This window comes from Hyperolius riggenbachi, chromosome 4 (assembly GCF_040937935.1).
Source record: "Hyperolius riggenbachi isolate aHypRig1 chromosome 4, aHypRig1.pri, whole genome shotgun sequence".
In the NCBI taxonomy this organism is placed as follows: domain Eukaryota; kingdom Metazoa; phylum Chordata; class Amphibia; order Anura; family Hyperoliidae; genus Hyperolius; species Hyperolius riggenbachi.
The window spans coordinates 358,361,573-358,389,460 of NC_090649.1; the positions used below are offsets into that span (position 1 = coordinate 358,361,573).

The following is a 27,888-nucleotide window of genomic DNA, read 5'->3' on the forward strand; positions in this document are numbered from 1 at the left end:
TGTAATCCCTTGCCCAACATCTTACAATTCTTATTTTAGTGATGGAAACGTCTGATACATTTTTACAAAAAAAATAAATAAAATAACGGTTTATGGTGAATTGGTTTAATTAATCTGAAAACCTATAAAGAAAAAATAAATTGCATGATATATGGTCACCTTTATGGTGCCCATGCAGGGTACAATAAAAACATTCAATTTTCCTGTTTGTTCAACTAAAATGATTGAATCAAATGAAAGTGTAAAATCATTTTTCGATCAAGAAAAAAAGAATCGATTACCCCTTTTTTCAGTAACACTCCAATTGGACATGTTGGAAAAAACTATATATTCGATCTAACATAATAATCGAACAAAATTATCTAATCGACAAAAAGAATGAAAAAATTGTACCATGTATGGGCACCATTAGACTAAGTGGTAACCCCCACAGAGAAACCAGGTTACTCACAGCTAAATGTCTAGTGTTTCAATGACAACAAGATATGTTAACAAAAATATGAAAAGATAATGGTGCATAATTGCCAACATTCATGAAATTAGAAAAACAAAACAATACAGGATGCTTTGAAACAAATTACCCAAGAGAAACTTGACAAATGGGTCTAGTCAAGTTGACATACAACAATATGTAAAAGTGATCCCCTAATGTGTCCCCTTTTAAGATGCAAGTCTTCTTTGTGTGTAAACAGGGACCTTAACCACTTGCCGACCGCCTACTTCATATTGGCGGCGGCAAAGTGGCAGCCCCAGGACCACGTAACGCAGAATGGCGTCAGGTCCTGGGGCACTGTTTTGCCGGGGATCGCGCGCTGGGATGCGCGCGCATCCGCCGGCAATAGGCTCCGCCCACCCGCGACGTCAACCCGCCGGCCAATCGGAAGCGCCGGCGGGTTGTTAACCCGACGATCGACGGATAGGAAGCGTATAATACGCTTTGTAATGTTTACAAAGTGTATTATACGGGCTGCCTCCTGCCCTGGTGGTCCCAGTGTCCGAGGGACCAGAAGGGCAGGCTGCAGCCACCCTAGTCTGCACCCAAACACACTGATCTGCCCCCCCCTGATCGCCCACAGCACTCCTCAGACCCCCCCTGCCCACCCCCCAGACCACTGTTTGCACCCAATCACCCCCCTAATCACCCATCAATCACTCCCTGTCACTATGTGTCAACGCTATTTTTTTTAGTCCCTAAACTGCCCCCTGGATACTCCTGATCACCCCCCACCCCTCAGATTCTCCCCAGAACCCCCACAGACCCCCCCCTGTGTACTGTATGCATCTATCCCCCCTGATCACCTGTCAATCACCTGTCAATCACCTGTCAAATCACCCGTCAATCACCCATCAATCACCCCCTGTCACTGCCACCCATCAATCAGCCCCTAACCTGCCCCTCGCGGGCAATCTGATCACCCACCCACACCAATAGATCGCCCGCAGATCTGATATCAGATCACCTCCCAAGTGCAGTGTTTACATCTGTTCTCTCCTGTAAACATCCACTAATTACCCATCAATCACCCCCTATCACCACCTGTCACTGTTAAACATCAGAATAGACCCTAATCTGCCCCTTGCGGGCACCCAATCACCCGCCCCACACGCTCAGATTGCCCTCAGACCCCCCCTTATCAATTCTCCAGTGCAATATAATCTGTTCTTCCCTGTAATAACCCACTGATCACCTGTCAATCACCTATCAATTACCCATCAATCACTCCCTGTCACTGCCACCCATCAATCACCCCCTGTCACTGCCACCCATCAATCAGCCCCTAACCTGCCCCTTGCGGGCAATCTGATCACCCACCCACACCATCAGATTGCCCCAGACCTACCCTCAGATCACCTCCAAAGTGCATTGTTTACATCTGTTCTGCCATCTAATCACCCACTGATCACCCATCAATCAGCCCCTATCACTGCGACCCATCAGATTAGACCCCTATCTGCCCCTAGGGCACCCAATCACCCGCCCACACCCTCAAAACGCCCTCAGACCCCAGCCCTGATCACCTCGCCAGTGCATTGCTTGCATCTATTCCCCCCACTAATCACCACTGTCACCACCTGTTACCCCCTAACACACCTACCCATCAAATCAGGCCCTAATTTGCCCCGTGTGGGCTCCTGATCACTCGGCCAAACCCTCAGATCCCCCTCAGACCCCCTTCCGATCACCTCCCCAGTGCATTGATTGCATCTATTTTCCCCTCTAACCACCCCCTGAGACACCCATCAATCACCTCCTGTCACCCCCCTAGCACTCCTATCTATCAGATCAGGCCCAATACAACCCTGCTTATGACCGGTTCCACAAAATTCGCCCCCTCATAGACCACCTGCCATCAAAAACAGTCATTTTGAGACATTTGGTTTCCAGGCTACTCACGGTTTTGGGCCCATAAAATGCCAGGGCAGTATAGGAACTCCACGAGTGACCCCTTTTTAGAAAAAAAAGACACCCCAAGGTATTCTGTTAGGTGTATGAAGCATTCATAGAAGATCTTATTTTTTGTCAAAAGTTAGCGGAAATTGATTTTTATTGTTTTTTCCACAAAGTTTCATTTTTCACTAACTTGTGACAAAAAATAAGCTCTTCTATGAACTCACCATACACCCAACGGAATACCTTGGGGTGTCTTCTTTCTAAAATGGGGTCACTTGTGGCGTTCCTATACTGCCCTGGCATTTTAGGGTCCCTAAACCGTGAGGAGTAGTCTAGAAAACAAATGCCTCAAAATGACCTGTGAATAGGACGTTGGGCCCCTTAGCGCACCTAGGCTGCAAAAAAGTGTCACACATGTCATATCGCCGTACTCAGGAGAAGTAGTATAATGTGTTTTGGGGTGTATTTTTACACATACCCATGCTGGGTGGGAGAAATCTCTCTGTAAATGGACAATTGTGTATAAAAAAAAATCTAATATATGTCATTTACACCACAAAACACATCATACTACTTCTTTTGAGCACAGCAGTACCACATGTGTGGCACTTTTTTGCAGCCTAACTGCGCTAAAGGGCCCAAAGTCCAATGAGTACCTTTAGGATTTCACAGGTCATTTTGCGACATTTGGGTTCAAGACTACTCCTCACGGTTTAGGGCCCCTAAAATGCCAGGGCAGTATAGGAACCCCACAAGTGACCCCATTTTAGAAAGAAGACACCCCAAGGTATTCTGTTAGGTGTATGATGAGTTCATAGAAGATTTTATTTTTTGTCACAAGTTAGCGGAAATTGATTGTATTGTTTTTTTTTTCACAAAGTGTCAATTTCCGCTAACTTGTGACAAAAAAAAAATCTTCTATGAACTCACCATACTCCTAACAGAATACCTTGGGGTGTCTTCTTTCTAAAATGGGGTCACTTGTGGGGTTCCTATACTGCCCTGGCATTTTAGGGGCCCTAAACCGTGAGGAGTAGTCTACAATCCAAATGCCTCAAAATGACCTGTGAATAGGACGTTAGGCCCCTTAGCGCACCTAGGTTGCAAAAAAGTGCCACACATGTGGTATTGCCGTACTCAGGAGAAGTAGTATAATGTGTTTTGGGGTGTATTTTTACACATATCCATGCTGGGTGGGAGAAATATCTCTGTAAATGACAATTTTGTTATTTTTTTTACACACAATTGTCCATTTACAGAGATATATCTCCCACTCAGCATGGGTATGTGTAAAAATACACCCCAAAACACATTATACTACTTCTCCTGAGTACGGCGATACCACATGTGTGGCACTTTTTTGCACCCTAACTGCGCTAAGGGGCCCAAAGTCCAATGAGTACCATTAGGATTTCACAGGTCATTTTGCGACATTTGGTTTAAGTTAGCGGAAAATGACACTTTGTGAAAAAAAACAATTAAAATCAATTTCCGCTTACTTGTGACAAAATATAAAATCTTCTATGAACTCACCATACTCCTAACGGAATACCTTGGGGTGTCTTCTTTCTAAAATGGGGTCATTTGTGGAGTTCCTATACTGCCCTGGCATTTTAGGGGCCCTAAACCGTGAGGAGTAGTCTTGAAACCAAATGTCGCAAAATGACCTGTGAAATCCTAAAAGTACTCATTGGACTTTGGGCCCCTTAGCGCAGTTAGGGTGCAAAAAAGTGCCACACATGTGGTATCGCCATACTCAGGAGAAGTAGTATAATGTGTTTTGGGGTGTATTTTTACACATACCCATGCTGAGTGGGGGAAATATCTCTGTAAATGGACAATTGTGTGTAAAAAAAAATCAAAAAATTGTCATTTACAGAGATATTTCTCCCACCCAGCATGGGTATGTGTAAAAATACACCCCAAAACACATTATACTACTTCTCCTGAGTACGGCAATACCACGTGTGGCACTTTTTTGCAGCCTAACTGCGCTAAGGGGCCCTAAGTCCAATGAGAACCTTTAGGCTTCCCTGGGGTGCTTACAATTTAGCACCCCCCAAAATGCCAGGACAGTAAACACACCCCACAAATGACCCCATTTTGGAAAGTAGACACTTCAAGGTATTCAGAGAGGAGCATAGTGAGTCCGTGGCAGATTTCATTTTTTTTGTCGCAAGTTAGAAGAAATGGAAACTTTTTTTCCCCTTTTTTTTTGTCACAAAGTATCATTTTCCGCTAACTTGTGACAAAAAATAACATCTTCTATGAACTCACCATGTCTCTCAGTGAATACTTTGGGATGTCTTCTTTCCAAAATGGGGTCATTTGGGGGGTATTTATACTATCCTGGAATTTTAGCACCTCATGAAACATGACAGGTGCTCAGAAAAGTAGGAGATGCCTCAAAATGGGAAAATTCACTTTTTGCCCCATAGTTTGTAAACGCTATAACTTTTACCCAAACCAATAAATATACACTCAATGGTTTTTTTTATCAAAGACATGTAGCAGAATAACTTTCGCGCTCAAATGTATAGGAAATTTTACTTTATTTGAAAAATGTCAGCACAGAAAGTAAAAAAAGTCATTTTTTTGACAAAATTCATGTCTTTTTTGATGAATATAATAAAAAGTAAAACTCGCAGCAGCAATCAAATAGCACCAAAAGAAAGCTGAATTAGTGACAAGAAAAGGAGGTAAAATTCATTTAGGTGGTAGGTTGTATGACCGAGCAATAAACCGTTAAAGCTGCAGTGGTCTGAATGGAAAAAAAGGCTCTGGTCCTTAAGGGGTTTTATGACTGCAGTCCTTAAGTGGTTAAAGGGGATGAACTATAGACAAAACCTTGTCATCAACCTCAATAGGTAAATATTGACCCAAATTATTCAATAACCAATTAAAACATCAGTTTATTATAAATATTAAAAAAAACATTCACATAAATACAAATGCACAGTATCCGCATAGCCATTACAGCAAAGTCATGAATAAACAATCATTATGTATAGTTCCCAATAAGGTAACCATGAAACTGGAAATTGTCCCTTATATCATGTCCACCACTATACAAGTATCATGGAAAATCATCTTTGGGACAAATAGATCCATATATTTAACAGTTTATGTACAGCCGAGGTAAACAATAAATTGTCTTGACGCGTTTTGTGAAACATCGGACCATATAATATTCACTTCTTCAGGAGTAATGCATTTTTCACATAATTGGCTTGAATAGAATCAATCAAAATCTCAGGAAAAAAGTATGCTTCATAGTAGGATTCAAATAATTGCAGTTATGTCAAATTAGAGGTACATGAAGAACCCAAAGTACGCAGGTAACTTCCTTACTATGATGATTTGAGTAGGCCAATGTTTGCTTTCGGCTGTCAGCATGTCAGCATGGAGTCTGAGGTTATATATGGCTCAGCGTGCGTTTACAGGATGCTAATATGTAGATACAATTTGAAAGCGCTCAATGCATTTCTTTATGACAAATGGACAGTTTATGTGGCTCATGACAAATACTTTGTATTGAATTTGGATAGGACTTGAAAACTGTACTATACTGTATGGATAAATAAACAGCTGTTTATTGGATTACTCCCAGGTGTACCTAATTCATATTTTGAAACTGTAGTATTGTGTGGTTATCACATACGTGCCACCTTTTTTGTGGTAGAAAACCTTTTTGAGCACTCCGTGCTTAGCAGAAGACACATTTTTATGTAGGAACATAAAGCATCAGAAGAACTTGTGACAAAATCAGTGATGGTCAATGAGATGCAAATAATTTTGAGTTGATGCTGGATTATGCAAATGTTATATGCAAAAGTATGCCACTTGAAAAAGGATCAATCCAACTAACGTGAAAATGTACTAAATAAATTATAAATTAATATTGTAAAAAAATAAGCAATTTCATTCTTTAGGTTCTGTTCAGATAACCAATAATTTAAATTAATTAAATACATCAGAGGTCAATATAAAATCTTGGCAGATTATCTTTTAGTCCCTAGGCTTGTGCAATGGACTAGTGTGAGAAAGCGTAGAGGAGCCGCCGCCATGAGCCAGCGGCAGGCGGCTCCTTCCGCGCATAGTGAGCCTGCACACGGAGAGGCAGCCCCCTCCTCTTGGTATGAGGCGGCTGTCTCCGTGCAGGGCTCAGCGGAGCGCGGAGAAACCGCCGCGTTGGACGCGGCGGTTAGCGCGCATACCCCCGCTGCGGAGACACCGCAGAGCGGGGCTGCTGTGGCTGGGACTCGTAGTCCCTCTAGTGTTAGAGTGACGCGCGCGCGCGCACTCAGGCAGGGATTTTATGGCAGCCAGAAAGGAGTCAGCTGACCAGGCTGGTCAGCTGACTCTGGCTCCACTCATCATTGGCCCAGCACTTGGGGAGGTGCTGGGGGGATACCTGTGTATATATACCACAGGTTGTTCACTTGCCTATTGTCTGGCGTTGCGATCACATATGTGGGAGCACCCAGATCCGTAGTCAGATCCGCAAGTGTGCCGGGACCAGCTGGAGCTGTAATCCTACACTTAGCTAGATTCTGTTGATAGCTAAAGTACTAGTTTGATTGTGATTATCTGTTATGACTTTTTGCCTGCCTGACTATCCTCCTGAACTCTGACCTTGTACCTCGATATTTCTGATACTCTGTTGCCAAACCCCGGCTCGTCCTTAGACTCTGTTTCTGCCTCCTGATCTTGTACCTCGATATTTCTGATACCCTGTTGCCGAATCCTGCCTGTACCTAGACTCCGCCTCTGCCTTCTGAATCTGTACTTCATCTGTCTGTGTGTGTACGACCTGGCTTGTCCGACCTCGAGAACCGATCTTACCCTTGGAGGCGGTTCCTCGTCCTGTCAGTGACATCTCCTCCTGAGTGTCACTTTCAGACAATCCTTCCTACTGTCAGTCTGACTCCTCCCGTCTTGGAGAGCTCAGGTCTGCGGAAGGAATCTGTGCAGTACTCCTTGCTGCACTGAGGCCTAGGCCTCTAAGTGTTACTGTTACACTCTACTCAGGTGAACAGAGGTTAGCTAGTATATCGGATTATCGGTGATACTGCAGATCACTTATAATCTGGTATACATCTGTATTCCCAGTGATACTGCAGATCACCGGTAATCAGATCCTCTCTGCGCTTCACCGATCGTTACAACTAGGAGACATGATCTCTTAGCAGCATGGTGGTGTAGTGGTTAGCGCTCTTGCCTTGAAGTGCTGGGTCCCCGGTTCCAATCCCAGCCAGGCCGACATCTGCAAGGAGTTTGTATGTTCTCCCTGTGTCTGTGTGGGTTACCTTCAGGCACTCCGGTTTCTTCCCACATCCCTTTAAGTTCTATTCAGTAAAGGTCTTCTGTAAGCAAAGATGAGAAAAATAGATAACCAATTATTTGTAAATATATTTCACTTTATTCTTTATTTTTGATCAGGATCTGAAGTTTGAGCTAAAGGTGAAAAATTTAGCACTGACAGATTCCAGGGGCTATGATCTTCAAAAAGACATTATGGTGAAAGTAATCAACACAGCGACCCAACAGGTATTGATGCTGTATATGTTGTGGATGACAAAGTCTGGACTTGTGCAAATCATTTGCTGTGTATTGGTCAGTGTTTGCAAATGTTTTTTTTTTCTTTTCTTTTTTTTTTATTAAATTATTATTTTATTATTATTTTATTAACTCTTCAGTGCTAGAATAACTATTTACTTAATGTGGAGCAAAAATGGAATGGTGGAAATTAATTTTTTGCTATGGGTACTGGCACTTTAGCCCTTTAAATATCTTGCGGTCTATCCATTGATTTCAAACTTTCTCACCTCTGCTTCCCCCATGCCACAAACACTGTAGACATATAAGTGCTTAAAAAATCAGAAAAATACATTTTCTTCTCTTAAAACCTGAAGTCACATGTCCACCACCAGGTTGTTTGACCTGCACCCTCCTTCACTGGAGGAGAAGTACAGCATCACAAGTGAATGATACAGAAACCCATGCCTCTATCAGTGTCTAATGGGGGGGGGGAACAGCAGAACATATTTTAGAACAGTCAAGTTTGTTGATTAAAGGGAACCCTAGGTGAGAGGGATATAGAGGCTGCCATATTTATTTATTTGTAACCTATGCCAGTTGACTGGCATTCCTGCTGATCTTCAGGCATACGTAGTTTGAGTCAAAACCCTGGTACAAGCATATAGCTAATCCAGTAAAAGTCAGCTGATTTAGAGTACCTTATCTGCTGCATGCTTGTTCAGGTTCTATGGCTAAAAGTATTAGAGACACAGGATCAGGAGAACTGCCAGGCAATTGATATTGCTTGAAAGGAAATAAATATAGAAGCCTCTATATTAGAGATGGCCCGAACGGTTCGCATGTGAATGGTTCCAGGCGAACTTTCGGTGGAACGCAAACTTTTGCAGAAGTTCGATTCGCCCCCATAGAGCGCCATTAGGGTCAACTTTGACCCTCTACATCACAGTCAGCAGGCACATTGTAGCTCATTAGGCTACACTTTCTCCTGGAGCCACTCCCCCTCCCCCCTTATAAAAGCAGGCAGCCCCGGGCTTTACACTCACTCGTGTGCCTGCATTACTTAGTGAAGGGACAGCTGCTGGAAGACTCTCATAGGGAAAGATTAATTAGGCTCTTGTAGGCTTGTTAGCTTTCTCCTGGCTGATTGTTATTGCTAAAATAGCACCCCTCAACAGTTCTTTTGAGAGCTAATGTTCTCCTGATGTGTTTTTTTTTTTGCGTTGCCCACTGACACTGACATTATACAGCCCTATCTGTTGCAGCTGGACCTTGGTAATTGTTATTACTGTGCCAGCCAGGCCCTGCCTAACTATCTATACTGGGACACCTACCTATGCCTACCTAACTACTGGGGTACCTACTTACCTATACGGGGACACCTACCTATGCCTACCTAACTACCTATACTAGGGCACCTACCTATCTATACTGGGTCTCCTACCTATGCCTAACTAACTACTGGGGCACCTACCTATGCCTATCTACCTATACTGTGACACCCACCTATGCCTACCTACCTATACTGGGACTGCTACCTATGCCTAGCTAACTACTGGGGCACCTACCTATGCCTACCTACCTATACTAGGGCACCTACCCATGCCTATCTACCTATACTGGGTCTCCTACCTATGCCTAGCTAACTACTGGGGCACCTACCTATGCCTACCTACCTATACTAGGGCACCTACCTATTCCTACCTACCTATTCTGGATCTCCTACCTATGCCTAGCTAACTACTGGGGCACCTACCTATGCCTACCTACTTATACTAGGGCACCTACCTATGCCTACCTACCTATACTGGGTCTCCTACCTATGCCTAGCTAACTGCTGAGGCACCTACCTATGCCTATCTACCTCTACTGGGACACCTACCTATGCCTACCTACCTATACTGGGACTCCTACCTACGCCTAGCTAACTGCTGGGGCACCTACCTATGCCTACCTACCTATACTGGGGCACCTACCTATGCCTGCCTACATACAAGAAGATAATAAGGTCGTTGCTTAATTGTGGACAGACCAAATTTGATCAGCCGGTCAGTCACTGTTGTTCTATCACTGAGCTACCACAGCCCGGCGACCATATGGGCTTGAAAACCGCCACGGCCTGCACTCTCACCATGGTGCGCACCAGTCCAGCACGGCCGTCACTACGCAAACAGCTGTTTGCGATGCGTTACACAGTGAGTTTGGTGTGTCAGTGTGAAGCAGTACTCTAATTACACTCCCTGATTGATGTATACATGTAACATTACCTGGAGATGCAGCTGCGGGCGGTCAGGATTCCTCCGCAGCTGCTTCAAGTTCCTTGTCGGGCGTTTCATCCGTTCCTCCGGCGTCTAGAACGCTGAGGATGGGATTTTCAGTGGCTCATAGGGTTGCTTTGTCGCGTGCGCGCGCGCACAGACAGGACCTTTATGCTGGGAGGAGGCGCGTCAGAGGAGACTCACGGCACTCCTGATTGGCTGATGGGAGTGGGCGTGGCCACGGGGGTCTCCTCCGCTTCTTAAGCCTTCTCCAGTCACTCGCAACCTGTCTGCTTTTGCGAATACTTCGTGTTAGCGCTCAGACCTTAGACAGTATCCGGTGTGCTTTGATCCGGGAGGAAACCGGGAATTTCACACAAGACTAGGAATTGTTACTATATTGTATATTGCTTGATATTCTGTGTTTGACTCTGGCTCTCTTCTGACCTCGCTTTCGCTTATCGATTCTGTACTTTCGCCCATCTGATCCTGTTGCTGACTCTGCCTGAATTTCTCTATCCTCTTGCCTGCCGATTTTGTACTGTATCTGCCAGTCTGTTGCCGAATCTGTCTGTCTGACCACTCTACTCACCAGTGAGCCCTTGTCACTGGTGAGGTTCCTTACTGATAGTGCCCACCAGCTCCTCTGGTGAGGTTTTGTTAATATTGATCAGTTATACTGTTGCACCAAGCACTATACACAATTGTACCTACGTGTTAGCTATACTTGCATTATTGGTGATTCTGCAGATCACCACATAATCAGGTATAGTGTCTGGATTATTGGTGATACTGCAGATCACGCAATAACCAGACTCCTGAATTGCTACACCAATCGTTACAATACACATGCAAGATGTTTGAAAGCAGTTTAGTCGTGCAATTAAGCATTCAATGTTATTTCTGCCCTTAAAACGCTGCTTTGCGTCAAATCCAGATTTTCCCTGGGACTTTTGCCGTCTATCCCACTCATCCATGCCCCTCTCCAGGTGTTAGACCCCTTGAAACATCTTTTCCATCACTTTTATGGCCAGAATAAATGTTTCTAGTTTTCAAAGTTCGCATCCTCATTGAAGTCTATTGCGGTTCGCGAAAGTTCGCGCAAACCGAACCTTTTGCGGAAGTTCGTGAACCCCGTTCGCAAACCTAAAATCGGAGGTTCAGGCCATCTCTACTCTATATCACTTTCACCTCGGGTTCCGTTTTAAAGCGGATCCAAGATGAATAACTAACTATAACAAGTAACTTGTCTATATATCTTATCTAAAGTTTAGATGCAAACAACTTTAATAGAAAATGATTATTTCTTCCTGTGATACGACAGCAGCCATGTTGTTTGTGAACATTACACAGAAGCAGGCTTATCTGTATCTTGATCACTCAGCCTGTGAAAAATACCTAATCCCCCTCCCCCTCCTCCTCCCTCCTCCCCTCTGCCTCTGAAATCAATGGCTAGGAACACCTCCCCCTCCTCCTGCCCAGACTGAGCTCCCATGATCCCTTGCTACTGCCAACGCTCTCTGAAAACCTGTGGGCGTGGTTTATTTAGTTTATAGGGAATTAGAGTATTAAAACAAAAACAAAAAAGTATTTGGCTTGAGGAATGCCCTATTTTTACTCATTGCATAATTGTGTTCCTTTCCTATTGTTTATAGGAAACAATAGGAAAGGAACACAATTATGCAATGAGTAAAAATTCACCTCGGATCCACTTTAACTAAGGCTCAAGAACAGGGCAAAACACTAGAGGACATAAGAAAAATTGCAGCTCTGTAATGGATTAAAAAATAATTTTCTCTGCTACTAGGAAATATATTGCTGAAATGCTGGTGAATTAGTGTTTCAGCTTAGATTTATCTTGGGTACGAAAAAACTGAGACAAAATAAAAAACAAAGTAAAAACAACTCTCAGACCACCAATAAAAAAAAAGTTTGTTAAAATCACATATCTTATCTTACAAAAAAACTGTAGTGTTTTACGAGTGTCTCACATCATGGTTTCTTCTGCTAATCTGGCCCTCTACACAAATAAGCACAGCAAACAGACATTTCATACTGTACATCAAATCTTAATAGGTAGCATATTGGATTTCTGAACCTTCTATAATTTTTCAAACTATATGGTTCACACCATTTATAAGAAATTACCCATAATGACATAAGGATAAGAGTGCAACATCTTTTTCACTAATGCGTTCCAAACATTGTAAATGAACCACATTATGTAGATGACATGTTATTTTTATCATTTGTTAATAACACATTTTGTTGCTTTTAAAGGTCTGGATATGGTCTAAGTCCAAATTCATTAACAGAAAGTTTCTAATGGAAGAGATGTATCAGAGATTTCTAGAAGGCAACATTAATTTGGACCGTGAATGTGATCCATTCTGGGACCCTGTAGAACTTATCCACTTAGGGTCTGCTCATATCTGGCTTCAGTCTCTAGCTTATGGTATGAAACTGGAAGAACATACAGAAGTTCTGGATTCTGAAGGAACAGAAGAAGCCATTGTCATGATCAATATCACGCCTTGCTTTAGCTGTGGAAGGTACTTATGTTTCTGGAGAAATTATTTTGTGCACTTTTAAACCTTACATTTAGATAGCTTTGGGGACATATTCTGAAAGGAACAGTAAGGAACAAATACAGTAATTATAATTTTCTAGTAGAAATGATGAAAACAAATGTAAAAAATAATGTTAAAATAAAGTATTGAACTTGATATATTCATATGAATTTTCTTACCTACTATGACTACCCTTTGCTACAAGGCAACTGGAAATAATATTTATCTCTGTGACTAAATATTAAGTTAATAATGGGCAACTAATATGAGAGTCTACCTAGACCTGAAAGGATAAGGTCACACTGAACCCACTGTGATGTACATGCAGCACATTAGCTTCTTCTGGCAATGCACGTATTGGTGCATGGTAGCTCATTGCCATCTGTTTGTAATGCAGGTGTAACATGTGCGTTGCCTGGTAGTGCACACCTAACGGAACCCACTGTGGGCTCAATGCAGCATGTTGTTGTGTGATTATATCTTCTGTTATATAAAGCACCTGAAGACGCACCCTACCAACATACCCTAACCCTTCCTGAAACTTATGTATTCCTCTAATTGGACAAACTGCAGAGAGGCGTAATAACAGCAGTCAGTCTAGAAGGATGTCCTCTGTGCCTCCTTCTGTCTCCCTATGTGACTCCTTCTGGCCCCATGCCTCTTTCTTCCTCCTTGTGCCTCCTTCTGACCCCTTGTGCTACCTCTGCCCGCCGTGCATCCCTCTGTCACACTGTGCTTCCTTCTGTTCACCTTTGTGCCTCCTTCTGTCTCCCTGTGTCTCAAGCAGTCCTCCTGTGCCACCTCTGATTCTCTGTGCCTCTCTTTGTCCCTCTGTCTGTACCTGTTTATGTCCCCCTTTGTGATTTGCTGTGGCCTCTGTCAGGGTCCTATTGATCTTGCCACTAGTTTAAGTGCAGGCAGTCTCAGGGCACGGGATCTAAGCAAGCATGGGTTTTCACCAGTGCACCCCGCAAGGAATAATGGGCCATCACCACTAAAGAGTGGTAGACTGCTTTGCTGCCTGGTGCTCACCAGGTCATGACCCCCAGGACCACCGTACCAGTGACTAGAAGAGCAGAAGGGGGTACCTTGCCAGTGTGGGAAGGAGTACGGACAGCACAAACTAGCAAGCTAACTGGACAGGATATCAAGAAATTGGAGGTTTGCCAAGCAACTGCAACACCTATGCTCAAATGCTCACTTTAAAATATTATATGCACATCTGGTGAATTGATGTGGCCAGTATAATTCATATTAAGATTTTTTCACACAAAATTGGCCATATACACCTAGTACCTCTCAGTTGTATAAATGATTCTTTATTGAACATAGAAAGCTGTCGGTATACACCTTACACGACCAATACCACAGACAGAATTAAACCCTATTTCTGCGCAGAAATCAAAACATAAAAACCAAGGAGCCAACCCACTTGTCCCCTAGTTCGATACACAATGACCCTAAACATAAAGCCAGGGCAACAATGGAATGGTTTAAAACAAAACATATCTATGTGTTAGAATGGCCCAGTCAAAGTCCAGATCTAAATCCAATCGAGAATCTGTGGCAAGATCTGAAAACTGCTGTTCACAAACGCTGTCCATCTAATCTGACTGAGCTGGAGCTGTTTTGCAAAGAAGAATGGGCAAGGATTTCAGTCTCTAGATGTGCAAAGCTGGTAGAGACATACCCTAAAAGACTGGCAGCTGTAATTGCACCAAAAGGTGGTTCTACAAAGTATTGACTCAGGAGGCCAAATAATTATGCACACCCCACTTTGCAGTTATTTGTAAAAAATGTTTGGAATGATGTATGATTTTCGATCCACTTCTCACATGTACACCACTTTGTATTGGTCTTTCACATGGAATTCCAATAAAATTGATTCATATGTGTGGCAGTAATGTGACAAAATGTGGAAAACTTCAAGGGGGCCGAATACTTTTGCCTGCCACTGTATATTTTTACCGTCTGTGTGCGTGATGTAAAAGTTTTCCTCCAATAGCAGAATATATTTCTCCACTTATATGAATATAAATATATATATATACAGTGGGTTGCAAAAGTATTCGGCCCCCTTGAAGTTTTCCACATTTTGTCATATTACTGCCACAAACATGAATCAATTTTATTGGAATTCCACATGAAAGACCAACACCAAGTGGTGTACACATGAAAAGTGGAACGAAAATCATACATGATTCCAAACATTTTTTACAAATAAATAACTGCAAAGTGGTGTGTGCATAATTATTCGGCCCCCTTTGATCTGAGTGCAGTCAGTTGCCTATAGACATTGCCTAATGAGTGCTAATGACTAAATAGAGTGCACCTGTGTGTAATCTAATGTCAGTACAAATACAGCTGCTCTGTGAGGGCCTCAGAGGTTGTCTAAGAGAAGATTGGGAGCAACAACACCGTGAAGTCCAAAGAACACACCAGACAGGCCAGGGATCAAGTTATTGAGAAATTTAAAGCAGGCTTAGGCTACAAAAAGATTTCCAAACCCTTGAACATCCCACGGAGCACTGTTCAAGCGATCATTCAGAAATGGAGGGAGTATGGCACAACTGTAAACCTACCAAGACAAGATCATCCACCTAAACTCACAGGCCGAACAAGGAGAGCGCTGATCAGAAATGCAGTCAAGAGGCCCATGGTGACTCTGGACGAGCTGCAGAGATCTACAGCTCAGGTGGGAGACTCTGTCCATAGAAACTATTAGTCATGCAGTGTACAAAGTTGGCCTTTATGGAAGAGTGGCAAGAAGAAAGGCATTGTTAACAGAAAGCATAAGAAGTCCCATTTGCAGTTTGCCACAAGCCATGTGGGGGACACAGCAACCATGTGGAAGAAGGTGCTCTGGTCAAATGAGGTCAAAATTGAACTTTTTGGCCAAAATGTAAAACACTGTTTTGCAAAGAAGAATGGGCAAGTATTTCGGTCTCTAGATGTGCAAAGCTGGTAGAGACATACCCTAAAAGACTGGCAGCTGTAATTGCACCAAAAGGTGGTTCTACAAAATATTGACTCAGGGGGCCGAATAATTACGCATGCCCCACTTTGCAGTTATCTATCTGTAAAAAATGTTTGGAATGATGTATGATTTTCGATCCACTTCTCACATGTACACCACTTTGTACTGGTCTTTCACGTGGAATTCCAATAAAATTGATGCATGTTTGTGGCAGTAATGTGACAAAATGTGGAAAACTTCAAGGGGGCCGAATACTTTTGCAACCCACTATATATATACAAAAAGTGAGTGCTAAAGATATTAACTACTTTGGCCTCCTGGACGTACTAGCTACGCCCAGGAGGCCATGTGCACGTCCGCGCGCTCCCGTAGCCGATTGCGCATGTGCACGCTCGCTCCCGGCCGCGGATCGTTAGCCCACGAATCAATGAATCGGGCTATGGTGCCCGATCACTGATTCCTCTCCCCCACAGAAAAAGCGACAGCTTCTCTCAGAAGCTCCGCTTTTTCTGGCTGTTGCGTCCCCCATACGTCCCTCTAAGCGTATGTTACGCTTAGAGTGACGTCATGTAAACAAACTCATGGCCGCCATCTTATGGCCAAAAAGTAAAACTACAACTAAAAGTAAAAAAAAACAAAAACCTTAACACACATTTACATTATAAAAGTTCTGTTTACATCCCACCCTCCCAAAAAATACCCAAATAAAATGTTTAGTATAAAAAAAACCACATTACAATAATAAAAAAAAAACATGTAAATATTTACCTAAGGGTCTAAACTTTTTAAATATCAATGTAAAGATGAAATATTTCTATACTTTTTTTATTTTAAACTTGTAAATAGTGATCGATGCAAAACGGAAAAAATGCACCTTTATTTCCAAATAAAATGTTGTCGCAATACATTGTTATAGGGACATAATTTTAACAGTGTAATAACCGGGACATATGGGCAAATACAATACGTGAGTTTTAATTATGGAGGCATGTATTATTTTAAAACTATAATGGCTGAAAACTGAGAAATAATGAATTTTTTCCGTTTTTCTCTTAATCTTCCTGTTAAAATGCATTTACAGTAAAGTGGCTCTTAGCAAAATGTACCACCCAAAGAAAGCCTAATTGGTGGTGGAAAAAACAAGATATAGATCAGTTCATTCTGATAAGTAGTGATAAAGTTATAGGCTAATGAATGGGAGGTGAACATTGCTCGGATGCATAAAGTGAAAACGACTGAAGGCTGAAGTGGTTAATGCATCAGAAAATTCAGTAGAAGTCATAATGACCTCAAAAATTAACTGGTAACTAGAGATGGGCTGAACTGTTCTGCCGGCGAATAGTTTGCAGCAAACGAGGGATGTTTGAAATTTGCGTCTAATCCGAATTGTTTTTTTTAAATTTGCGTTTGCAGTTTTCCCATAGACTTTAACCACTTAAGGACCACAGGTTTTTCGCCCCTTAAGGACCAGAGCCTTTTTTTCCATTCAGACCACTGCAGCTTTAACGGTTTATTGCTCGGCCATACAACCTACTATCTAAATGAATTTTACCTCCTTTTCTTGTCACTAATACAGCTTTCTTTTGTTGCTATTTGATTGCTGCTGCGATTTTTAGTTTTTTCAAATAACCCTCCAGGTCAGGTGCTACATATGAGATCTAGGCCCGCCCCCAACAGGAAACACAAAGAACTAGCTCTCTATAAGTTTTACCTCTAATCTCTACCTGCCAGTTCTTTGTGTTTCCTGTTCCGGGGAACACCTAGCTCTCTAGCTAGGAAAGGTGGTCAGCAGCCAGGCAGTGCTGAGGCCATCCAAGAACTAGTGTGTGGGGTAGCCCTGTCCTGGTTGGGTTTGGGTTACCTTTATCCATGGTTGGTGGATGCCTTTGGTGGAGTCGGCAGGTGCGCGGCAGCCAGGGGAGCGGCATCGGAGGTAGCTGAGGCGGAGGCCATATGCCCGACGGAGGGGGCTGATACCAAGCGGAGGCGTAATGGTGGCCTCTGGAGGGAGCGGTGAGCATGGCAGCGTGTCCACGCGGAGGCGAGGGCAAGAGCGCTGTCGATACGGAACTTCCGCCCTCATTGTGACGTCACGTCCGGTGACGTCACTTCCGGATCCGGGTCGGGCGCCTGCTTAGAGGTCGCGGCGTCCATCTCCACATGCGGTGGCGTTCTTGGAGGAGATGGATGCGAATCAGAAGACGGCAGATCAGGTAAGTGGGGCAGCGTCGGAGGACAAGTGCCCGTCTGATCTGTGAGGTCTGATGTTGCAGTCTGGATCATGGAGGTCTGATATGCGGACTATGGTGGGATACAATCTCTATACTATTAGCCGCAGTCTGATCTGGAGGTCTGAGCTGGGGACAGTATATATGTGATACTATGTTAAAGCTGCAGTCTGATCTTTTGAGGTCTGTTTATGGTCGTGCCCAGTTATTGATCTGATGTTGATATATATATTATATAACATATGTTTATATTGCCACATTATTTGAAGTACTGTGTATAACATCTGTGGGTATAAATGTATAGACTAGCTTAGTGGTTAAGCAGACTTAACGGTTGGTCACTTAATTTGCCACAACCTAAGGGAGATTTTTTTCTTGATTAATCCATATTCAGTTGATGAATAGACTGTTTAGGGGAGGTCTGGTGTGGTTTCTGTGGCTAAGTATTTGGGGACCAACTCTTTTTTTATCAATATAAATTTCTCATATATGGAAACATTTAGAGAATTAGGTATTGATTATGTTATTTGTATGTTTTCTAGGATGCTATGGAGTCTGATAACTCTGATAGGCCCAGGAGTTGCATTCTATGTAATAAGCCATTACAACTACACTGGCCTAAGGCATCATGTCAGAAGTGTATATCAAGTATTATTAATGAGGCTAACACAGCTTCCTGTAAAGACTTTATGTTTACAATGCGCCAAGAAATGGTGGAGACCTTTAAGGCCTTCAGGGAAAGTCTGCCAACCACCTCAATACAGGGTCAGCAGTCGAGTCAGACAGTTAAACCCAAGAAGGCTACTAGGAAATCGCCCAGAGTGATTTACTCTTCAGAAGAGGAACAGGAGAGTCATCATGAGACCGGTGAACCCGATTCTAGGTCTGCTGAAGAGTTTTCAGATCAAGAGGAAGCCGATGAGGCATTTACATCTTCCAGATTTAAATTCGCTTCAGAAGAAACGGAGGAGTTGCTTAAGGCAATCTACTCGACCCTTGATATACCGCAAAAAAGAGGATTGAATTCTCACTTAAGAAGGCTTGGTCAGCTTGTGCGACCAACTTCAAGCCAGCTGCAGCAACGACTTGTGTCTCACGCACCATGTCAGTATGGTTAGAAAGAATAAAGAAATTGGTGGATGAAGATGCACCAAAAAAGGATATTCTGGAAGTGATTGAGGTGGTTGAGGGGGGTAACGATTATATTATCGATGCAGCCTCAGAATCTTTAAGAGTAACAGCGAGATCCACAGCACTTATAAACAATGCACGGCGGAATCTATGGTTGAAGACATGGGATGGAAGTCAAGCATCAAAGGCTAGGGCTTGTAGTCTTCCCTTCTCAGGGGATTTACTGTTTGGGCCACAACTCCAGGAGGTGTTAGAGCGTACAGCCAGTAAAAAGACAACTTTTCCCAAGAAACGGAAGTTTGAGCCCAAAAAGAAATCGTTTTTTTGGAGGAAACAGACACAGGGCAGAGAACAGCAGAGGCGTAAGCCCTGGGCAAGCAATAGGGGATTTCCCAAGAAAAATCTGTTGTTTAGAGCAACGGAAAATAAAGACAAGCCATGACGCCAACAAGGTGGGAGGGAGATTGAAAACATTCCTATTAGGCTGGAAAGAAATGACAAGAAACAAATTCATTTTAGATCTAATAGAGAACGGATACAAGATCCAATTTTCAAAATCTCCTCCCAAACGATTTATAAGGACTCAGTCCCCCAAAGTACCAGAGGAAAAGAATGCCATGCTACAATTAGTGCAGGATATGCTCTCAAGAGAGGTGGTGTGCAGAGTTCCAACAGATCAAGTGGGACAAGGATTCTATTCAAGAATCTTTTTGGTAAAAAAGCCCACGGGGAATTATCGGCTGGTATTGAACCTCAAACCTCTGAATCCTTATATAAGGTACGAGAGATTCCGAATGGAGACGGTCTTTACGATGCGAAACCTACTATCTCCAGATGTTTTATGATCAATATCGATCTAACAGATGCCTATTGGCATATCCCAATAAGAAAAGAATCTCAAGTTTTCCTTCGGTTTTGTGTAATGACAAGTTCAGGTCCAGAACATTTTCAATTTTGCTGTCTCCCATTCGGAATCTCTTCGGCACCCAGAATTTTCACAAAAATGATGGCGGAGATAGTGGGGGCTCTACATCTGAGGGGCATCCTCATAATACCCTATCTGGACGATTTGCTGGTGGTAGCCGACAGTATACAGAAGCTGGAGGGCCACAAGAATACGGTAATAAACCTTTTGGAACAGACAGGGTGGCTAGTGAATCTTCAAAAATCATACCTGAGTCCAACTCAAGAAATCCAATTTTTAGGGTTCAGGGTCGATTCAGTGTCCCAAAGATTATATCTGCTTCAGGACAAGATAATAAAGCTTCAGACAATGATACACCAGTGTCAGGAGGGAAGAATTACAATGGTAAGACACATAATGAAGCTGATTGGGTTTTTAACTTCCACAGCTCCAGCAGTATATTGGGCACTGATGCATATAAGACTACTACAGCAGTGACTGCTGCAGAATTGGAGAGGGGTCCAGTCAGATCTAGATCAGACTCTTTGCATGCCAGCAGTTATAAAGCAGACACTGGATTGGTGGATTCAGGAGGACAATCTATCACATGGTCGTCTATGGAGGTGTCCAGTAACAAAAGTGTTGACAACAGATGCCAGCTTCACAGGTTGGGGGGCTCATATAGAAGGCATGTATTTACAGGGCACCTGGTCAAGGGAAGTAATGATTCAATCATCAAACTTTCGGGAATTACGGGCAGTAAAGGAAGCACTGACAGGACAAGAGGCCACCATCTCCAAATCCGATCAGACAACATCACAGTAGTAATGTATTTAAACAAACAAGGGGGCACGAAATCAGAACAGCTCCTAAGACTAGTACTGGAAATATTGGACTGGGCAGAGCAGAATCTGCAGTTGATCTCAGCAGTACATCTCAAGGGTTCTCTAAATACTATGGCAGATCTCTTGAGCAGGAAAAGACTGTCAAATTCAGAACTAAGTCTAAGTCCAAAAATATTCAAAGAATTGACACAGAGATGGGGCCATCCACAAATAGATTTGTTCGCTAACTGGGAGAATACTCACTGCAATCAGTTCTTCTCTCTGGATCCAAGAGGAGCTTTAGGAGTAGATGCGTTGGCCCAGACATGGGATTTTCAGATTGCATATGCCTTCCCTCCAATACCTCTATTACCAATAGTGTTACAGAAACTGAGATTAACTGCAATGTATCTAATATCGATTGCACCCAATTGGCCAAAACGTATCTGGTTCCCGATGATAAAATCGATGTTGGTGGACAAACCGGTCCAGTTGAGAGACAGGCACAACCTCCTCAGAAAAGAAGGTGAGTGGATTCAGATTCCCAATCTTCAGCTGACAGCATGGTTTCTGAAGGGCAAATCTTGAAAAAAAGGGGACTATCTGACAGAGTCACGGAAACTATACTTAACAGTAGGAAAAGTGTGACAAGAGCAATCTACTTGAAGTATTGGAGGACTTTTTGTAGTTGGAAGAAGGAAAAAGGTCTGAGATCCAATAGACTGGCCACAGTTTTGGAATTCTTGCAAGATGGGATTGACAAGAAACTGGCGATGAGTACCTTAAAAGTGCAGGTTGCAGCCCTTTCGATTTTTCTTGATAGGCGGTTAGCCTTAGAACCTTTAGTTATTAGATTTTTGAAATCAGTGAAACGTTCCAGGCCAGTATTAAAACGTCCCTATCCTAGATGGGACTTGACTCTAGTTTTGAATACCTTAATGAGTGATGAGTTTGAACCATTAAGTGAGATTACGTTAAGATTGTTAACAATGAAGACAATTTTTTTTGGTAGCAATTACCTCAGCAAGAAGGATAAGTGAGCTGCAAGCCCTAAGTTCAGTGGAACCGTTTTGTTTAATTTTCCAGGATACAGTAGTCCTGAGGACGACAAGTGAGTTCTTACCGAAGGTAGCTACTCTGTCCAATACGATGCAAGAGATTGTATTGCCATCCTTTTGCAAGAATGCCACGGATCCTAGGAAAATTAGGTGGCATAGATTAGATGTCAGGAGATGTTTACTGTTCTACTTAGATATAGTGAAAGATTTCAGAAAGTCTACAGCCTTATTTGTTAACTTTGCTGGAGCAACAAGAGGTGAAACCATGTCCAAAGCGTCTATAGCAAGATGGATTAAAGCCTGTATTAATGAAGCTTATAAGCTTAGAGGAGTTCCATGTCCAAAGGAGATAACAGCACACTCAGCTAGGTCAGTTGCAACTTCCGGGGCCTACAGAGCTGGAGCAACAGCAACCGATATCTGCAAGGCGGCGACATGGAAGACGGTGAACACCTTCATCAGACACTACAGACTGGATCTACTATCAGCAGAAGAGCAGACTTTTGGAAGGAAAGTTCTTCAGGCTGTGATCCCTCCCTAAGGTTAGTGTTATTTATTGCATATCATCTCATATGTAGCACCTGTCCTGGAGGGTTATTTGAAAAAAACAAAATTCACTTACCTGGTAATGCTGTTTTTAATAACCCTCCAGGACAGGTGACCCACCCTAAAGGGGCCCATACACTCAGCCGATTTTCTGGCCGACCGATCGATCCCGATCGATCGATCGATTGATTGTTTGCAAATCGGTTGGCCAATCGACCGATCGATGGCCGATTTCGATCGATTTCGATGGATTTCCATCGAACTGGCTGGGTGGGAAATTTAGGTCGATCTGATGAGATTGCTTATCAGTTTGCATTGGCCTTAATGGAAATCTGATGGCAAAAAAATGCCATCAGATCGAATTTCAATAGATTTCAAACTGAAATCTATTGGAATTCTATCCTGGTAAAAAATGTTCTAAAAACGCATCAGATAGATCATCAGATGCATTTCTTATCTATCTGCTGCCAATCTGACGAGTGTATGGGCACAATACGACATATAACTAGAGATGTGGCGAACGGTTCCCGAACCGTTCGCCGGCGAACATCTCTAAATCCATGGGCCTCTTACTACTTCCGGGTCGCAATGACCCGGAGTAGTACGCCTGCGCTGCCCGGCGGAGCGCGTCCTAGATCGCGCTCCCGTTGCCAGGCACTCTCTGCGCATGTGCGTGACGTCATGAGTGACGTCACGCTCATGCGCAGAGAGTGCCCGGCAACAGGAGCGCGATCTAGGACGCGCTCCGCCGGGCAGCGCAGGCGTACTACTCCGGGTCATTGCGACCCGGAAGTAGTAAGAGGCCCAGAGAGGTTCGCCAGGCGAACTGTTCGGCCCAACACTACATATAACTATCTGTATGTGGTAATCATGTGATCAAGAAAGCTTAAAGGATAGGCGTGTTAAGTAATATATGGAGTTTTGAAGTATTCTATCGGAACAGTTAATTGGAACATACTGGCAGGTAGAGATTAGAGGTGGAACTTATAGAGAGCTAGTTCTTTGTGTTTCCTGTTGGGGGCGGGCCTAGATCTCATATGTAGCACCTGTCCTGGAGGGTTATTAAAAACAACATTACCAGGTAAGCTAATTTTGGTTTGTATTATATTCATCAAAAAGACATGAATTTTGTCAAAAAAATGATTTTTTTTAACTTTATGATAAAATTTGTCAAATAAAGTAACGTTTCTGTGTACATTTTTGTACAAATGTATTGTCCTTGATGAAAAAAAAAACATTCAGTGTATATTTATTGGTTTGGGTAAAAGTTATAGCGTTTACAAACTAGGTGCAAAAAGTGAATTTTCCCATTTTGAAGCATCTTTGACTTTTCTGAGCACCTGTCATGTTTCATGAGGTGCTAAAATTCCAGGATAGTATAAATACCCCCCAAATGACCCCATTTTGGAAAGAAGACATCCCAAAGTATTCACTGAGAGGCATGTGAGTTCATAGAAGATTTTATTTTTTGTCACAAGTTAGCGGAAAATGACACTTTGAGACAAAATAAAGTTTCCATTTCTGCTAACTTGTGACAAAAAAAAAATGAAATCTGCCAAAGACTCACCATGCCCCTCTCTAAATACTTTGGGGTGTCTACTTTCCAAAATAGGGTCATTTGTGGGGTGTGTTTACTGTCCTGGCATTTTGGGGGGTGCTAAATTGTAAGCACCCCTGTAAAGCCTAAAGGTGCTCATTGGACTTTGGGCCCCTTAGCGCAGTTAGGCTGCAAAAAAGTGCCACACATGTGGTATTGCCGTACTCAGGAGAAGTAGTATAATATGTTTTGGGGTGTATTTTTACACATACCCATTCTGGGTGGAAAAAATATCTCTGTAAATGACAATGTTTTGATTTTTTTTACACACAATTGTCCATTTACAGAGAGATTTTTCCCACCCATCATGGGTATCTGTAAAAAATACACCCCAAAACACATTAAACTACCTCTCCTGAGTACAGCGATACCACATGTGTGGTACTTTTTTGCACCCTAACTGCGCTAAAGGGCCCAAAGTCCAATGAGCACCTTAAGGATTTCACAGGTCATTTTGAGACATTTGGTTTCAAGACTACTCCTTGCGGTTTAGGGCCTCTAAAATGCCAGGGCAGTTTAGGAACCGCAAAAGTGACCCCATTTTAGAAAGACAACACCACAAGGTATTCTGTTAGGAGTATAGTGAGTTTCTTTTTTTTGTCACAAGTTAGCGGAAATTGACACTTTGTGAAAAAAAAAACAATAAAAATCAATTTCCGCTAACTTGTGACAAAAACATTAAATCTTCTATGAACTCGTCATACACCTAACGGAATACCTTGAGGTGTCTTCTTTCTAAAATGGGGTCACTTGTGGGGTTCATATACTGCCCTGGCATTTTAGGGGCCCTAAACCATGAGGAGTAGTCTTGAAACCAAATGTCTCAAAATGATCTGTGAAATCCTAAAGGTACTCCTTGGACTTTGGGCCCCTTTAGCGCAGTTAGGGTGCAAAAAAGTGCCACACATGTGGTACCGCCGTACTCAGGAGAAGTAGTATAATGTGTTTTGTGGTGTATTTTTACATATACCCATGCTGGGTGGGAGAAATATCTCTGGAAATGACAATGTTTTGATTTTTTTTTTACACACAATTGTCCATTTACAGAGAGATTTCTCCCACCCAGCATGGGTATGTGTAAAAATACACCCTAAAACACATTATACTACTTCTCCTGAGTACGGCGATACCACTTGTGACACTTTTTTGCAGCCTAAGTGCGCTAAGGGGCCCAACGTCCTATTCACAGGTCATTTAGAGGCATTTGGTTTCTGGATTGGCGGTTGCGTATTGTGTGGCATAACGGTTGGTCTCAGCCACAATTAAGTCGTAGAGACCAGCAGTGATCAGAAAATAAAAATTCTGTCACTGCGGTGGGGCGGGTGAGGGTTTGGTTAGGTGATCAGAAGCCCGAAGGGGGCAGATTAGGGCCTGATCTGATGGATAGGAGTGCTAAGGGAGGTGACAGGAGGTGATTGATGGGAAAATTTCCACACCGCTGAGCCCTGGGATGATGGCACTTTGGTGGTGGCAGCCGACTGAGTGTTAAGTGGGGTGCCAGAATCAGAGCAGGAGGAGGAAAATATGTCACACTTCCGTGCAGAAGCTGAGAAAGATGAGGTGTTCTGTGTTAAATAGGCAACTACGTCCTGACAATATTGGGGGTTGATGGCACGTGCCTTCTTCTGAACACTGTACTTTGGTCGTGGGCCGCACGAAATCACGACAGCGTGACCTCGAACAGACCTGCGAGGTGGCCTGCCTCTGCCTTTTGTTTTGTCCATATTGGGGGGATAAAGTGAAAGGTATGCACTGACTTGACTAATACAATGTGCAGTCAGTCGGATAGGCACAGTGACACTGCGTGTGCTCACGTAGGTAGGTGAGTGCACTGAAGAGAACACAACAGGTAGTAGGTATATGCAGTGATGGGTATTACATGTGCACCTGTCACACACAGACAGGCACAGTGACACTGACTGACAGGGCTGTATATAATGCAAGTGGGCCACACAAAAAAAAAAAATAGATCACAAGAACAAGATTAGCTCTCAAAAGAGCTGTTGAGGGGTTCTTTTTTTTTTAGCAATAACAATCAGCCAGGAACAAGCTAAAAAGCCTACAAGAGCTTTCCCTATGAGAGTCTGCAGCAGCTATCCTTTCACTAATTACTGCAGACACATGAGTGAGTCCACTGCCTAATGCTGCCTGCCTTTTATATGGGGGGGTGGGGCTCCAGGAGGGAGTGCAGCCTAATTGGCTACAATGTGCCTGCTGACTGTAATGTAGAGGGTCAAAGTTGACCCTCATGATGCACTATGGGGGCGAACCGAACTTCCTGAAAAGTTCCCGGTTCGCCGCGATCGCGAATCACGGAAGTTCGCCAGGAACCGTTCGCCGGTGTACCGTTTGGGCCATCTCTATTACAAACCCTCGGTTGACCTGGATAAAATTCTCTACCTCTCCCAATAAGGGCCGAACGAGAGATATGGGTGACTACACCATCTTTCTGGCAGATATTAACAGTCAGCTCTTACCCCCCCCCAAATATCCAGGTCACCGAGAACTTTGTGTATAGAGGACACAACCTCAGCAAAATGCCTAATCCAGAGAAGACCTCTCACCGGGATGGACTCATTTGTTGCCACGATGTGAGCTTTTTTTAGTCAGGGACTGTCTAGACATGGGTGTTGCTAGAAAACCTTTCCATGTGGTTTCACTCACTTTACTCCTCTCTTCAAGAATGTATTCTAGACCACCTGCTGTCACAAAGCTCACATCGTAGTAACTAGGAGGGTCCCCTGGAGCCAGGATGGCAAATATGTCCTGGGCCTTAACACCCAGGCCTAGGAGGATACCTACAAATTCTTTTTTATTAGGGACTGCGCCTTCCCCAATCCACTTTAATCTTACTGCATTTCTCCACCCAAGCATGGGCGCACCAGACCCAGACTCCAGGGGAGCAGGGACCCTCTTACCTCCAAGTAGGCTGGCCTCTAACTGATTGCCCCCAAGCCGCCTGGGCATATGACACACCAGGTCGCGATATGGAGGATGGCGCCTCTTTCCTAGTTTCTGTAGCAAGAATAGGTTTCAGTGTTTGAGGTTCAGGCAACACCTCTATTGGCCCCGACTCAACCAAGACAGGAGGCACAGGGGTCGGCCTCGGACAATGTGTTGGGTGACTTCCTCCAATCCCTATCATCCTATCTCTAAAGATTTCATCACCATCAATATTAAATCTATGCAAGAGATCCCCAAAAATTCTAAACCTGTTGCTTCCAACCATAAAATCAGCTTGTAAACAATTATCCACCCCTAAACCAACTGTCTCAATCTTATATAAGTCTGGGATGAATTTCAAAGAACCAGATTCCAACACATCACCTGTTTTGACATCAAGTATAACTATTTTGCATTCAGTGATCACATATCTTCTTGTTTCAGAATAGAAGTCGCCCAACACTTCATCTATATCCGCCAGTGCACCCAAGGCCAGCACAGCTTCATCTGTGCTTTCAGTCTCCATACTCCCTGCAGATGCACTAGCTGATATATCAACTGCAGCCGACCCCTCTGTCCCCACTTCCACAGAATCTGCGTTATCGAATTTTTTTTAGACAAAGGACCACCATCACCTTCTACTAAATCATTAAGTTTGTTCTCCACAATATTATTACCAACCACCGTTTCATCATTCCTATCTTCCTTTTTTTCTGGTAAGATAACATTCTTTTCAACACACGTAGATTTGACAAACTTATCACAGTAAATTGTTTCATACATGTCTGTCTCAATTTGGTTATCACTACCCTGAACTTTTTCTTCCACATCAACACTTAAATTACTAGCAATATCTTGTTTCACTATCATAAAATCACTAAGGCTCACTACACACTTATCAATAGTGATTTTTTTCTTTAAC

At 43.2% G+C, this 27,888-nt stretch overlaps 1 protein-coding gene and 1 long non-coding RNA gene across 3 annotated transcripts in view; one reads left to right on the forward strand and one right to left on the reverse strand.

Moving 5' to 3' along the window:
* Positions 1 to 27,888, reverse strand: part of LOC137504035 (uncharacterized) — a 458,442-nt gene that overhangs the window by 13,824 nt on the left and 416,730 nt on the right. The gene's annotated exons all lie outside the window — the stretch shown is intronic.
* The window catches only part of LOC137504028 (kinesin-like protein KIF28P), a 524,300-nt gene that overhangs the window by 11,433 nt on the left and 484,979 nt on the right, over positions 1 to 27,888 (forward strand). For both annotated transcript variants that reach the window (XM_068231935.1, XM_068231937.1), the window contains 2 exons: positions 7,835 to 7,942; positions 12,469 to 12,740. In XM_068231935.1, the coding sequence (XP_068088036.1) occupies positions 7,835 to 7,942; positions 12,469 to 12,740 (380 nt within the window). The remainder of the gene's footprint in view (positions 1 to 7,834; positions 7,943 to 12,468; positions 12,741 to 27,888) is intronic.